This window comes from Sarcophilus harrisii, chromosome 1 (assembly GCF_902635505.1).
Source record: "Sarcophilus harrisii chromosome 1, mSarHar1.11, whole genome shotgun sequence".
Taxonomy (NCBI): Eukaryota; Metazoa; Chordata; class Mammalia; order Dasyuromorphia; family Dasyuridae; genus Sarcophilus; species Sarcophilus harrisii.
In genome coordinates, this window is record NC_045426.1 from 663,856,678 (window position 1) to 663,872,688 (window position 16,011).

The following is a 16,011-nucleotide window of genomic DNA, read 5'->3' on the forward strand; positions in this document are numbered from 1 at the left end:
TGGGGAGGGAAGTTCCCCAGGCGGGAGCAGGCCGGGGAGCATGGGGGGGAGTAGGAGGGGGAGGGACAGGAGGGAGCAGGGCGGGATGGGGGGGGGGCGACACTCACAATCTGCCCGTCGTTGGTGAGGCCGCTGCTGAAGGTGGTGGTGAGGGTGGAGGCGCAAGCCTCGCTGTACCAGGGCACCAGGCCGTGCTGGGTGGTGCTGCCCACAGACAGCGTGTGGATGCTGTTGGTGTAACCGTCACAGTTACAGTTGTCAAAGTGAAGGCCACCGTTGCCCGAGGCCCAGACAAACAGCGTGCCCAGATTGCTTCGACCCTGCGAACAAGGGGGGCACTGTGGAGTCAGAGGCTTACGGGAGGGGGGCGGAGAGGGGGAAGGGGAGGAAAGGCTTGTGAGCTGGAGGGGACCTTACAAGTCTAGCTCAGCACCCTCCTCTTGCAAACCGGGAAAATGAGACCCAGAGGGGGGAAATTTGCTTAAAGGCACCCCCCTGAGGTGTCAGAAACCAGGTGGTCAGACTCCAAGGAGGTGGGGATGGGTGGGGATAAGGAATCGCTGAGAGGAGGGGGGGCTCCAAATCCTGGCTCTGGGAGCTCTGTGTCTTCTCTGTGGGCCTCAGTTTCCTGTAGAATGAATGGGTCCTAGATCTCTTAAGGACCTTGTCAGCTGGAAATGTGATCCTACAGAGGGCAACTGAGTGGTGCCATGGGGCACAGAGCACTGGCCCTGGAGTCTGGAGGACCTGAGTTCAAATGCAGCCTCAGATATTTACTAGCTAAATATGATCCTATGATCTCTATGAATTTGGGGGAATCATTTCACTCCCCAACTGTAAAATAAAGGGTTTTGATTAGGTCAAGAATTCTTTTTTTAAAATTTATTTTAAAATGTTTAATTGGGGCAGTAGATAGAGCAGTGGATAGAGCACCAGCCCTGAAGTCAGGAGGACCTGAGTTCAAATTTGACCCCAGACACTTAATACTTCCTAGCTGGGTGACCCTGGGCAAGTCACTTAGCCCCAACTGCCTTAGCACCAAAAAAAAAAAAAAAAAAAAAAAGTTAAATTGATGTGCTTAAAAAAAAAAAAAAGTAATTTCCTCCACTATTCCTTCCCATATTCTTACTCAAGAGCCATCCCATGTAACATAGTTATTTTGTTAAAATAGTTACTTTTTAATTAAAAAAAAAGATGAAAAAATCAGCACAACTGATAGACATACTGAAAAAGTTTTAATATATACAGTGTACAATGCTTGTTGACTACTCTGACTCCTGCAAAGGGGTGGGATGGGAGTGTCTTCTCATATCTCTTCTTTCTAGTCAGGCTTGTTCTTCATAATCCCCTTCCCCCCCCCTTTTTTTGTGGAGCAATTGGGGTCAAGTGATTTGCCCAGAGTCACACAACTAGGAAGTCTTAAGTGTCTGAGGCTGGATTTGAACTCCAGTCCTCTTGACTGCAAGGCTGATGCTTTATCCACTGTGCCATCTAGCTGTCCCTGCAACATTCACTTTTGATTGTTGTCTTCAAGGATTTTGAGGGTTTCCAGGCCTCAACTGCTCAGGGTCAACATCCTCATTTACAACTAATTGGGGAGGATTTATTACTTAATTATTTATGACCTATTATTTATTAATTAATCTATTGATTTGGGAAGATTTAAGAACTGAGCATCATTGATACTGCTGAAGGGACTCTTTGCCAGGAGAGCAAAGACTCAGAAAGGTAGTCAAGAAAGAGGGCTACATGGAGAGATCTTCCCAGTAGTATGAAACCTCTTTGCTCCCAAAGCCCCAGGGAGCTGTCCTTAGTCCTGATCTCTCAGGACTTACTGATTCTTTCTCCTCCTTGATAGTACCCTGTCTATACTTTATATTTCTCTCCTTGTGTAGATGTTGTAACCCCTTAATGCTATCCCAGGTAAGCTACTTGAGGAAAGGGATTGTTCCATTCTTGTCTTTACATTCCTAGCATTATTGTTCAGTCATGTCCAATTTAGTGACTCTATGGTCCATGAACATCAATGCTGTCCTTAGAGTTTTCTTCTTTACTTTTCTTTGAAGTATTTTATATTAATTTTCCCCACTGCATGTAAAAATAATTTTTAATATTTGTTTTAAAATGTTGTTTCAAATTTTTTCCCCTTCTCCCCTAGCCCCATTCTCTGAAGGAGTAAGCAATTTAACATAGGTTATATATAGGGGCAAACTTTCCATCAAGAGACCATGGGGTATCCTTTACAAAGATACTGGAGTGGTTGCTATTTTCTTCTCTAGAGGATTAAGGCAAACAAAATTTAAGTAACTTGCCTTAGGTCTGATAAATGGCAAATTGGTGGAGTCAGGATTCAGGTTCAGACCCTCAGGATGGAAATCCAGGATATCTTATCCTATGTCAATATTTGAACTACCTCCCTCACCAGGACTATGATGAAGACCAGATACAACTGGAGCCAAGAATGCCATTAAAAAAAGAAGAGAACACCACAATTGACCATCATATAATCTTCTTATTGCTATGTATAATGATTTCCTGGTTCTGCTCACTTAGCATCAGATCATGTATGTCTCTCCAGGCCTCTCTGAAATCATCCTGCTTATCATTTCTTATAGAACAGTTATATCCCATAACATTCATATTCCATAACTTATTCAGCCATTCTCCAGTTGATGGGCATCCACTCAATTTCTAGTCACTACAAACAGGGCTGCCACAAACATTTTTTGCACATGTGGGTCCCTTTCCCTCCTTTAAGATCTCTTTGGGATATAAGCCCAGTAGAAATACTGCTGGGTCAAAGGGTATGCACAGTTTGATAACTTTTGGGGCATAGTTCCAAATTGCTCTCCAGAATGGTTGGATCCATTCACAACTCCACCAACAATGTATTAGTATTCCAATTTTCCCACATCCCCTCCAATATTTTTTCCTGTCATCTTAGCCAATCTGAGAGGTATGTATTGGTATCTCAGAGTTGTCTTAATTTGCATTTCTCTGACCAATAGTGATTTGGAGCACCTTTTCATATAACTAGTTTCAATTTCTTCATCTGAAAATGGTCTGTTCATATCCTTTGACAATTTATCAATTGGAGAATGGCTTGAATTCTTATAAAGTTGAGTCAATTCTCTATATATTTTAGAAATAAGGCCTTTATCAGAATCTTTGAATGTAAACATGTTTTCTCAGTTTACTGCTTCCCTTCTAATCTTATCTGCATTAGTTTTGTTTGTACAAAAACTTTTTAACTTAATATAATCAAAATTATCTATTTTATGATCAATAATGATCTCTAGTTCTTCTTTGGTCACAAATTCCTTCCTCCTCCACAGATCTGAGAAGTAAACTATCCTATGTTCTTGATTTGTTTATAATATCATTCTTTGTGTCTAAGTCATGAATCCATTTGACCTTATCTTGGTATATGGTGTTATGTGTGAATCAATGCCTAGTTTCTACCATTCTGGTTTCCAATTTTCCCAGCAGTTTTTGTCAAATAGTGAATCCTTATCCCAAAAGCTGGGGTCTTTGGGTTTGTCAAACACTATAGCTATTGTCAAACAATAGCAATAGACTATTGCTATAGTCATTGACAATTTTGTTCTGCGAACCTAACCTATTAGGTTTATTTCTTAGCTCTAATTCTTAGCCAGTACTAAATGGTTTTGATGACCACTGTTTTATAATACCTCGCTGATACAGCTAGGCCACCTTCACTTGATTTATTTTCATTAGTTCCCCTTGAAATTCTTTTATTCTTCCAGATGAATTTTGTTATTATTTCTAGGTCAGTAAAATAGTTTCTTGGGAGTTTGATTTGATTGGTATAGCACTAAATAAATAGATTAGTTAGGTACTATTGTCATCTTTATTATATTCACTTGACCTATCCAAGAGCGCTTGATATTTTTCCGATTGTTTAGATCTGACTTTATTTGTAGTTTGTGCAATTATATTATTGTTCTGTAAGAAATGATGAGCAGACTGATTTCAGAAAAGCCTGGAATGACTTACATGAACTGATGCTGAATGAAGTGAGCAAAACCAAGAGAACATCGTATATAGCGAAAAATGATTGTGATGATCAACTATGATGGACTTGGCTCTTTTCAACAGTGAGGTGATTTAAGTCAATTCAAATAGACTTGTGATCAAAAGTGCCATCCGCATCCAGAGAGCAAACTTTGGAGACTGAATGTATATCAAAGCATAGTATTTTCAATTTTTGTTGTTGTTTGCTTGTTTGTTTTTTCTTTTTCTTGTTTTTTTCACTTTTAATCTGATTCTTCTTGCTCAGAGTGATGTATATGGAAGTATGTTTAGAAGAATTGTACATGTTTAACCTATATCAGATTGCTGTCTTGGGGAGGAGGGAAGAAAGAAGAGAGAAAAACTTGAATGTTGAAAATTTTTTTATGTATTTGGAAAAATAAAATACTATAAAATGTATAATTCTTTTAAATATATTTTCATATTTGTCACATTGTACAAAAAAAATTGGACCAAAAATTGTGAGAAAAAAATTTTTTTTTCTTTAAAAAAAGAATTCTTATAAAGGATGGCTCTTTGAATGGGAGGAGAGAGAGAGAAAAAAAATACAGGAAAACATTTAGGAGATGTAAAAATAAAAAATATCAACAAAAATGTAGTTAGTTTTAAAAAAGAGAGCATTAGCATCATCTCCCACTACTTGTACCTTGCAGCTTGTAAATTTTGAGTAAATGTTTGTTGAATTGAATCTGACCTTTTCTCTGAGTCTAGGTTTAGCTATAAATTAGGATAGGCTCTGAACTACAAATCAAAGGTTTTGCCTTGGGTGTATGTGGAGATAGAAAAGAATCCTAGGGCCCAGCCTCATAGCTTGCACTCACAGTGTTGACCCCCTGGGAGAAGGCCTCTTGAGTCAGCACCCCTGGCCCATCCACTGTGCGCCCATCATCCTCAGGACCCCAGCTGGCACTATAGATGTGGATGTGTTGGGGCTGAAGGCTCAAGGACTGGGCCTCTACAATGTCGGTAATGGAGCCATCCAGCATCCTCACACCTGGGGATGAGGGTAGAGAAGTAAGGGTGGAGTGAGGGACTGGGGCTGGGGCTTTTACCCACTTCACAAGGCTTTCTCAATCCCCACCCCTGGCCTGGATCTATATTCCAAGATTCACATTCCTATAGTACTACATAACTTCCCCAATAACCTGTAAGAGCCTCTAGAACAATTTGGGGCCCATCTACCTACAACTCAGGCGTCTCCTGGTGTATCCTTGGAGAACCACTGACCTAGAACATCAGAGCTAGGAGAGGCCCAGAATCATAGACTATATGATCTAGAAATGCCTTCAAATCTTAAATCCTCCAGCTGGGAGAAGGTTCAGAGCCTAGAACATCAGAGTTAGAAGGAACTTTATAATGGGCCAGAACTCTGGAGAAATTCTTACAACAAGGTGTTAACTCGGTGGAATTGATGAGACAATGGTTATCTAGTTTATCATGGTGATTAATAGCTCTCTAATTCAGTACATGTACTTAGTACTTAATATAGTTCTACAAGATTGACACCTATAATAATGTAATTATAATAGAGTATAAAAGAGCCAACAAGGACTGGGAGAGAGACATTCACTCCATCCCCCAACATCGTGATGGCTGGCCTGTCCTCCTTCATTTCTCCACTGAGACCAAGACCAGTCTGAAGGGCCTCCAGAAAGCTGGCCCGGGCCCCAGGCAGGGAGACAACACTGTAAAGGAGATAACAAAGAATTTGGACTTTAACACCTGGCTATTCTCATGGTGATTACTCTGCTGAAACAAAGGCTGGTCCAGAGACCTCCAGAAAGCTAACTGGAATATTACAGAACTTCAGAGAGCATTTAGTCAAGCCCCCTTCCTCCCTTTACAAATAAGGAATAGGAGGTCCAGGGGTTAATTAACTTGCATAAAGTCATGCAGTGATTCCTGTGCTGTGGAAAGATCACAATGGTGGCTGAATGGAGGATGGATGGGGGTGGGGAGAGGCTTGAGGCAGCTAGACTATTGCACAATTCTAGGTGTGAGCTGATGAGGACTGGCATTAGAAGGGTGGAAGTAGAGGAGAGAAAGGGGTATACTTGAGAGACAATAATATAGCAGTTAGGAAGAGAGGTCAGACCTATTCTTCTTGCCCCCAAAAAAGGGAGAATTAAGAATAAACAATGGGAACTCCTAAGGAGAGAGATTTCAGCTCCAGAAAAGGAAAAACATTGATGGCCAGAACTGTCCAGCAATGGAATTTGCTAACTTGATTGGTAGGAAACTCTTTATCATCGGGGTCTTTTAAGCAGAAGCTGAGTGATCACCCACCAAGGATTTTGCAGTGAGGATTCATGCTTTGGGCTGTGTTTAGGCAAGGTGACCTCAAGTACCTTCCAGCTTTGAGATCCTGAGAGGTAAATGGGAAATGATGGTGTCTCCAAATATCTAAAATATGGTCATTTGGGGAAAACAAAGACGACTTGTTCTAGGGGGCCTCAGAAGTAGAACTAGGGGCAAGAGAGGACATTGTAAGGAAGAAGATCTCCAAGGGCCACAAGAAAACAGCAGTGGTTGAAGAACTGGTCTTTACATCAAGAATGTTGGGGATGGGATTGCTACTTTAGAGAGGGGTGGGACTGGATGCCTTCTGAGAGGGCCCTTCAAACTTCATCCCTGATAAGTGATTCCCCCCTCCCTAGATCTGTTACCTTTAGGAGTCTCCAACAATCTGGATTTTAAGAACCAACTTCCCAGCTCTGACATTCTGAATTCTAAAGTTCCTCCTAACTTTGACATTCCGTGTTCTAAGGGCCCCCCCCCATCTCTGACCTCCTGTGTTCTAAGGGCCCTGACTTTCATTTATCCTCTTGATCACTAGCTTTCAGAAACACCTCCACTTGCCCAGTCTACTACACAGACAGTGATTCCCACAGGCTGAACCTGGAGAACCCTCTCTGACACTGAGCCTCAGCACCCGGCCTCATGAGAGAGAGCAGGACTTGAGCATGATTGCCGGCACCTTTCTTCTAGAGGAAGAATATGATCCCCACCAGAAACAAACCTCTGGCTTGAAATCACTTCCAAAGCAGGGGCGCCCACCCCATGGGGCTGCCTTCCGAGGTGCCCCCTCACGGGGTCCCTACCTCCAATCTTGGCCTTGTAGGCCACGCCTGCTCCACAGACCCTGTTGTTGGCGACAGCCGCCACTTCTCCAGCACAGCGGGTCCCATGCCTGAGGAAAGGGAGGAAGAGAGTGAGAAGTTCCTTCTTTCCCCAGAGTGGAAGCTCTGAAAGACCCATGTGTTTTCCTCCAAAACCTCCAAGCAAGGAACTCACCGATTCTCATCCATAGGAGTGTATCGCGGCTGTGGGTCAGGGTCATTGTCATTGAAGTCATAACTGGCCAAGTGGTCCTGGATCAAAGGATTAGAGCACTTCCAGTTGGAAGGAAACTTACAAACATTTAGTTCACTCCAGCCCCACTTAGATGAGTAAATTGAAGCCATAAACATTAAATGGCTTGCCAAGGTCACACAGCTAGTTAGAGACAGAGTTGGGATTTGATTCCCAACAATAAGGACCATCCCAAAGTGAAATGGTCAGCCTTGGGAGATCATCGGTGTGATGTTGAGATCTTCAAGTGAAGGCTAAATGACCTTTTGTTGGGGGATGATGAAAGAATTCTTGGCCAGGTATGGATTGATTTCTCTAAGATCCCATAACTACCTAGTAAAAGCAAAAAGGATTTAAACTAAAATCATAGAACTGCAGGATTTGTGGCTGGAAGGGACTTTAAAGTTATATGGGATTCTCTTCCATTTCACAAGTATTTATTTATTGTGAATTCTGTGGCAGGCACTGTGTTGGGTGCTGAAGCTACAAAGACAAAAGTGATTTATGAAAATGTTTTCTATAACTTTACATATGCAGGGAAGGAAGGAATGAAGAGAGGGAATCTGGAACTCAAAGTTTTAAAAACAAATGTTAAATTGTTTTATATGTAACTGAGGAAAAGAACTTAAATAAATGCAAAAGTGAAACAGACCCTGCTTTCAAAGGGTCTGTTTCCAGACTTTGTACATTCCACTGGGAAGAAAAAGCATATACCCAATAAATAAGTACAAAGTAATTTGGGGAATCTGAGGGAATACTGACAGCAAAACGAGCTTTAAAGGGTTTCTGTGCCTGAGAAGGAGAGAAGTTTTCTAGGATGTGAGGGTGAGGAAGGAGAGAGAGTTGGGAAGGGGAAAGAGTTGTGACACAAAAACAAAATCAATGAGGGGTGGAATGTATATCATATGGATTGGTTTGATTGGAGTATATGTTTTAATGCTCTATCTTAAGAGAAACTAAGGCCATCAGGGAGAAGTGACTTTCATAATATCACACTGTCAGTAAGCAAAAGAGCTTGAATTCCAACTCAGATTCTGATTCTCCATTCTGTGTTTTTACTGTCCCATTCCTCCCTCTGTTAAGTTCTTGCTTCATGTGAAGGTTTCCTTCCAACTGGTCTTTTTTTTTTGGGGGGGGGGGTTAGGAGGAGTGTTAAGAATCCCAACTCCACCCCCACCCTGATTCCCAACCCATTCCCCTCACTGCCCTCCTGCCTTCCCAGGTCCCTGCACTCACAAAGTTAGCCTGCAGATCAGGGTGGTCCTTCTCTATGCCGTCATCCAGGATAGACACCACAACCCCCTGGCCTGTGTAACCTTTTTTCCAAGCCTCCAGGATGTTCAGGTCAGGTTTGACTTGCTTGTTCTAGAAGGGGAGCCTCAGAAGGTCCCTGCAGGGGACTTCCCCAGCCTGGGGGCCCCAAACTCCCAACAGTGGAGACTGAGGCTTAGGGGAAGCCTTGCTCCTCACCTGGCCCCATCACTCCTTATCCAGGGACTCTGGAGTTCCCGCCCCGCCCAGTCCCCACCCTTCTTACCATATACCACTGTTTGGAGAACCAGGGGTCATTAGGTAGCACAAAATTATCTCTCTTTACCCGGCGCTTCAGTGTTTGCTGCTCAAACCAGTGGACCTGAAAGAACACCATTTCTGTCTTCCCTGCTCAGAAACATCAGCCACCAGGGAAATTCTCCAAGCACTCATTTTTTTTTTAATTATTTGCCATCTACTATTCTGTTGTACAGTTCCTTCACTCATGTCCAACTCTTCAGGACCCCATTTGGGGTTTTCTCTGCAAAGATACTGGAGTGCTTTGTCATTTCCTTCTCAAATTCATTTTACAGATGAGGAAACTGAGGCAAACAGAATTAAGTGACAGGGTCACATAGCTACTAAGTGCCTGCCTTGAACCCAGCGCTTCTTGTTTTCAAATGTTATCCTTACTCTACCCATTCTGTCACCTGTCTGCCCCAATGCCTACATACAAGCCTTGGAGGAAAAAAGCAGGGGAAGCATTTTTTTGTTTTGTTTTGGTTTGGTTTTAAAGAAAAACCAGAAGCAAAACCTCAGATAAACCTGGAAGGAGGAATTTGTTGCTTGTTAAGAATATATAAGGGTTGACCTTGTTCAATCAAGGAAGGACTGAAACACTGGTTTCATTAGTATAGGGAAAAGGTGCAGGTGATCTTGGACCAGAGCAAGTGACTCACTCAGTCAGTGTTTGAGGCAGAACCTGAACCCAGCTCTCTCTCTCTCTCTCTCTCTCTCTCTCTCTCTCTCTCTCTCCCTCTCTCTCTCTCTCTCTTAATAATAGCTTTTTCTTTTCAAGATACATGCAAAGACAGTTTTCATCATTCACCCTTGCAAAACCTTGTGTTTCAAATCCCCCCTTCCTTTCCCTCTCCCTCTAGATGAGTAATCCAATATATGTTAAACATGTACAATTCTATACACATTTCCACATTTATCATGTTGCAAAAGAAAAATCAGACCAAAAAGGAAAAAAAAAAAAGAGCAAGAAAATGAAAAGCAAGCAAGCAACAACCAAAAAAGGTGAAAACACTATGTTGTGATCCATCTTCAATTCTGAAAATCCTATTTCTGGCTCCAGGACTAGTTCTCTATCAGTTACTCCATACTACATCTTACCTTGTTAAATGCTTTTAGCATTTACATAACATTTAATGCTTTCATATTTTTAGGTTTTCATTGTCAGTTACTAAACTTGTAATTTTTTTTAAAGAGCCAACAAACAGCTGTTGGGGTAGGGTGGAGTGAAAATGGAGATCACATACCTCGTGAGCCAATGTAAGGATACCCTCTGAGTCTTGGGTACAGAAAGGTGGAAACTTGTCAGGTGGGTAGCACAGTGGATAAATTGTGAGACTTGAAGTCACAAAGTCCTGAGTTCAAATCTAGCCTCTGACATTTACTAGCTGTGTGACTCTACTCAAATCACTTAATTTCTCCCAACCTTAGGTTTTTCATCTGAAAAATGGGGATGATAGTAGTATCTACTTTCCAGGATTATTTTGAGGATAAAATGAGAATATATGTGTGTGCATTATATTTATATGTGTGTGTTACATACATATGTAAAATACATCCACACATATACACACACACACACACACACACACACACACACACACACATATATATATATATATATATATATTGTCCTTTACACATTTTAAAGGATTACATACAATTAGCTATTATCTTGGAAAGAGCCCCAAATTGGCAGGAAACCTGGGTTCTCACTGTGGCTGTGTCATCCTTACTCTGTGTAAGCGAGACACAATATCCTTGGGATTAATTTTCATAACATTCTTGATATAATAGAAAAAATTCCTGAACCAGGAGGCTGGGGATCTGGGCTCCAGAGGAAGAAAGAATGAGAATGGAGAAGGGCTTCAAAACCAAATCTGTGAAGGAATTGAGGACATTTATCCAGAAAATCTTGGGAAAATGACAATTGACTTGAAGTCTTTGAAAGGTTGTGATGGATAAGAGGGATTAAATTTGTTCTGCTTGGTCCCAGAAGACCAAAAAAGGAAGAATGGGTTTCAGTCAGGTGGTATGCTAGATAAATGTTTAATAATCAGGCTCTCAGAAAATGCAAGACATTTTAAAAGTTTGATCTCCATTATTAACATTTTTTCCATAATGTCAAGTCTAGACAATCAACAGAACAATAAATCAGGCCCTGACTGGCAGTGTTAGAGAATTCCTGAAATATAAATGCTCTTACTGAAAATGTAACTAGTTCCAAAGTACTGGTCACTACTGGTTTCAGGGAAGCAGATTTAAGTTCAACGTAACAAAAAACTGTCTAATAATGAGAGCTGGTTCAAAGTGGAATAAATGGCCTTAAGAAGTAAATGGTTCTCCAATAAACTTTAGATGGAAAACACCATCTGTATCCAGAGAGGAAAATCTGGAGGTTAAATGTAAATCAACATATTCTATTTTCACTTATTTTTTCTTTTTCTTCCTTTTTTCTTCATCTTATGTTTTTTCCCTTTTGTCCTGATTTTTTGCTCCCAACATGATTCATAAGGAAATGTATTTTTTTAAAATGTGAATGTACACGTATAACCAGAAAAAAATTAAAATTAAAAAAAGGAGTAAGGCATTATCCATTGCTACAGATCTTGGAAGAACAGATTGGATAACTATGTCAGTCCCATGATTCTAGTCCTATGTACTTATTGATCATGGATAAGTTGCTGCCCAGGTCCACTGCCTCAAAATCTCAGAGGGCTTATATGATTTTAAAAGTATAAATAATAGCCTTTCACTCATCCTCCCCCAACCCCAGAGAAGGGAAGCAAGCATAATGGACAAGGTCAGCAAATCTGGGGTTCTTCTTTCCCTCCCTCCACTCACCTTAGGGTCTTTCTTCAGCCTCAGGCTGTGGCCCCAGTGTTGGCTAAGGGCTCTCGAAGACACACCCCGATGCTGGAAATGGTAATAATGCTGGCCCTGGATGACCTGCAGAGATGGCCAAGCCAAAGGAAATAAGGCTGAATAGGTCCCCTGGACAGCTCATACTAGTGAGAGGAAGCCCACTGCCCACCCCCTGGCATGCCATCACTTCACACCTCCTGGAGCCGGACCCAACTTCCCTAGGATTCCCTTTCATTGGTTTCTTTCCCCATGAAGGTGGTATTCTGCCTGGCCACACAGCAGCCAGCTCTGCTGACTGCCTGGGACATGGTGGGGACCCCGGGGAGGAGGGACGGGTTGGTTATTTATCTGTGACTGAACTGAAAAGGAGAAAATTGGGGAAGGAAGCAGTAGGAACAGTTGGGCAAGACTGTCTGAGACTCAGAGGATGATCTATTTCTGAGCTCACAGGGATGATGCTGTCTGGAAAGATAGTGCATAGAGGGGCCTTCTGCAGCCTCCAGATCTGAGGAACTGCATCTAAGTGCAGGAAATGAGGAGACAATGCACACAGATGTTTAAGTACACTTTATATCCACTTCAGTGTGTACAGTTTACACTATGTATGGTGCATTTAGTTCAATAAACTCAAATATTAAATTCAAATAAAACATAGTTTAGTTCAATGAGCATTGACTATGTGCTCTGCTCAATGCCCTTGGTAGGCACTGTGAGAACAAAGATAAAAAGGGGTGTGGGCTTTGCCTTCAAGAAGCTTACCTCTTATTAACTGGGATACCTCATGCACACAAGTAAATATGAAAGGAGGTACAGGGCAAGGGGTCGGGAGCAGAAAGGAGATCCAGGCAAAGTTCTCTGGGAAAAGTGAACTGCTGGGAGGAAAAAAAGTCTCATGGAAGCCTACAGCTTCAGGGTCTCTATAAAGCCAGAAGGGGCTTTGTCCAAACTCTCATTTGTGCAGATGGGGACTCACCCAAGAACAGTCAGGTGCTGACTCAAGCTTTTAGGAGGGAGAAGGATTACTAAAAGCAAATCACTTAACCTCTGTCTCAGTTTCTACTCCGTAAAATGAGGGGGTTGACCTAGATGGCCTCTCAAGTCTGTTCTAACTCTACTCTGCTGGACAACTATCATGATCTCAACATATCAGGTCCAACTCTGTCCCTCCCTTACTCCATAAATGTCAATAGCTCCCTATTGCCTTTAGAATTACATATAAAACCCTTTAAAATCTGCCTCCCCACTTTTCCAACTTTCTTACACATCCTGTCTTCTACACTCCCCCGACAAGAGGCATTTATGCTCTTGCTCATATTTCACACACTAACATCTCCCTTCTCCATGTCTTGAGCATCTCTCCCCATAACTAGAATCTATTCCCTCCTCATCTCTGTCTCTCTTTTTTCTGCAAACCTCTGCTCAGTCAATATCATCTACATGAAGTATTTCCTGATTCCCCCAGCTGGTAGTGCCCTCTTCCCCAAATTTACCTTGATTTTGCTTTCATATGTTGTGTATATATTTATTTATACAAACTTCTCTTCTGATAGAATGTCATTGTAGTCTTGGTACACCCAATGCCTGGGTTGGTGCCTAATAATTGTTCCTCTGTCTCCAAATCCAAAAGTTCTTTCCACTGTACTATGTTACCATGCTCCATTTTTTCTTTGTATCCCCAGAATCTAGTGCTTTTGTCCTTAGAATCTTTGTCCTTAAAGTGCTTTTATTCTACAGGGGGTGGGAAGAGGGAAGAAACTAAATACACATAAGAATGTGGATAATGATTTGAAGAGAGAGATCCATTCCAAAAATATGGTAGCCTTGAAAGATTAGACAATAGTTCACTCAGATTAAAACATTAAGTGTACAAAAAAGAGTAATGTGAAATATGGCTGGAAAAGCTGGGCCAGATTGTGGATATATCTAAAGCATTTCAGGCTAAGTAAAATGCATGTATTTTAGCTTATAGGCTACAAGGAAGCACAGAAGGTTTTAGAGATGGAGAAGGACTCCATCAGTCCCATACATTAAGAGGATGTCTGGCAATTATTTAGAGGGTGGGATGGAAAGGGAAGAGCCATTCAAGGGAAACAATGTGAGTGCCAGAGAACTATGGAGACTGAATTGGATCGAAGCATAGTATTTTGTTTATTTTTTATTGTTTGTTTGCTTGGTTTTTTTCCTTTTCTTGTGTTTTTTTTCCCCTTTTGATCAGATTTTTTTCTTGCACAGCATGACGAATATGGAAATATGTGTAGAAGAATTCACTGAACATGTTTAACCTAGATCCAGTTGCTTGCTGTCTTGAGGGGGGGAAAGAGGGAGAAAAATTTGGAACACAAGATTTTGCAAAAGTGAATATTGAAAACTATATATATATTTGGAAACAAAATACTATTTAAAATGTTTTTAAGTAGTCTTAGGAAGACCACTTAGGAAATAAAGAGTTTGGGTGGGAAGGAATGAAGGTCTGAACCAAGATGGTAGCTGTGTAAACAAAGAGAAGAGATAATGGAAGGAAATCTAGCACTTGTTGATTGTCGAATGCTGGGGTTTGAAGATCAAGATCATTGTGAGGTTTCCAGCCTGGGGAGACTGGGAGGAAATAAGATGTTTCTTGGGAAAGACAATGGATTTCCTGTATGTGCACGAATGTTTGTGGCAGCCCTTTTTGTAGTGGCTAGAAACTGGAAACTGAATGGATGTCCATCAGTTGGAGAATGGCTGAATAAATTGTGGTATATGAAAATTATGGAATATTACTGTTCTGTAAGAAATGACCAACAGGATGATTTCAGAAAGGCCTGGAGAGACTTACACGAACTGATGCTGAGTGAAATGAGCAGGACCAGGAGATCATTATATACTTCAACAATACTAGATGATGACCAGTTCTGATGGATCAGGCCATCCTCAGCAACAAGATCAACCAAATCATTTCCAATGGAACAGTAATGAACTGAACTAGTTATACCCAGAAAAAGAACTCTGGGAGATGACTAAAAACCATTACATTGAATTCCCAATCCCTATATTTATGCCCACCTGCATTTTTGATTTCCTTCACAAGCTAATTGTACAATATTTCAGAGTCTGATTCTTTTTGTACAGCAAAATAATGTTTTGGTCATGTATACTTATTGTGTATCTAAGTTATATTTTAATATATTTAACATCTACTGGTCATCCTGCCATTTAGGGGAGGGGGTGGGGGGGTAAGAGGTGAAAAATTGGAACAAGAGGTTTGGCAATTGTTAATGCTGTAAAGTTACCCATCTATATATCCTGTAAATAAAAGGCTATTAAATTAAAAAAAAAAAAAAAGACAATGGATTTCATCCTAAACATGCTTGAATCTGGGATGCCAGAAGGCATCCAGGTAGAAATTCCAGATGGGAGCTCATGGATAGGAGAATTAAAGCTGAAGCTATAGATCTGTATGGAAATCCAAGGGATAATTCTGTGTGTGCTCTTTCTTTGTTCCCTCCCTCACTCCTTTGATACCCACTCACTCATCAAGCCCTGGCAATTTGGCTTTCTCTCCTATTGCTCTATTGAAACAAGCCTCTTCAAGGTCACTAATGACCTCATTATCACCAACTCCAATGGCCTTTTGTCAGACCTTAACCTCCTTTATCTATCTCTTTGGAATTTGATATTGTGGACCACTCTGCTCTTCCTGAAATTCTTTCTCCTTCTCCTCCCTTGGATTCTGAGATACTGTGTCCCTATGATTCTCCTCATAACTACACACATGTCCATGACACATGGAGATTTTCAGAATGTATAACTCAAGGAGAAAGGCAGTAGACTCAGAAAGCAATAGCATCTTAAAGTGAGAGAGGGGTGAGATTTGGAGTGAGGAGAAAACTGGGATCAAATTCACTCTATGATACCTCCTAATTGAATGAGCTTGAAATATTCATTCCCTTCCTCAAGCTTCAGTTTCCTCGTTTGTAAAATGAATCTCATTATCTCCACAGTATTTATCTCCAAGGGTCATTGTGAGGTGCAAATGAGATGGCATATTTAAAATATTTTTTAAACAAACTATCAAGTACTACATGTCAGTTATTATAATTATTTTTGCTTTACAGATGAGGAAACTGAAGCATTCAAAAAAGTTATATGAGTTGATCCTAATTACATCCAATTCAATCCAACAAGTATATAATAAGCACCTATTTAAACCTT

At 41.1% G+C, this 16,011-nt stretch overlaps 1 protein-coding gene across 1 annotated transcript in view; it reads right to left on the reverse strand.

Moving 5' to 3' along the window:
* The window catches only part of PCSK4 (proprotein convertase subtilisin/kexin type 4), a 31,651-nt gene that overhangs the window by 6,398 nt on the left and 9,242 nt on the right, over positions 1 to 16,011 (reverse strand). Inside the window, exons 2-8 of the mRNA XM_031948066.1 lie at positions 11,797 to 11,901; positions 8,942 to 9,037; positions 8,641 to 8,769; positions 7,348 to 7,424; positions 7,155 to 7,243; positions 4,875 to 5,047; positions 108 to 320 (exon numbers count right to left, since the gene is read on the reverse strand). Coding sequence (XP_031803926.1) covers positions 108 to 320; positions 4,875 to 5,047; positions 7,155 to 7,243; positions 7,348 to 7,424; positions 8,641 to 8,769; positions 8,942 to 9,037; positions 11,797 to 11,901 — 882 coding nt within the window. The remainder of the gene's footprint in view (positions 1 to 107; positions 321 to 4,874; positions 5,048 to 7,154; positions 7,244 to 7,347; positions 7,425 to 8,640; positions 8,770 to 8,941; positions 9,038 to 11,796; positions 11,902 to 16,011) is intronic.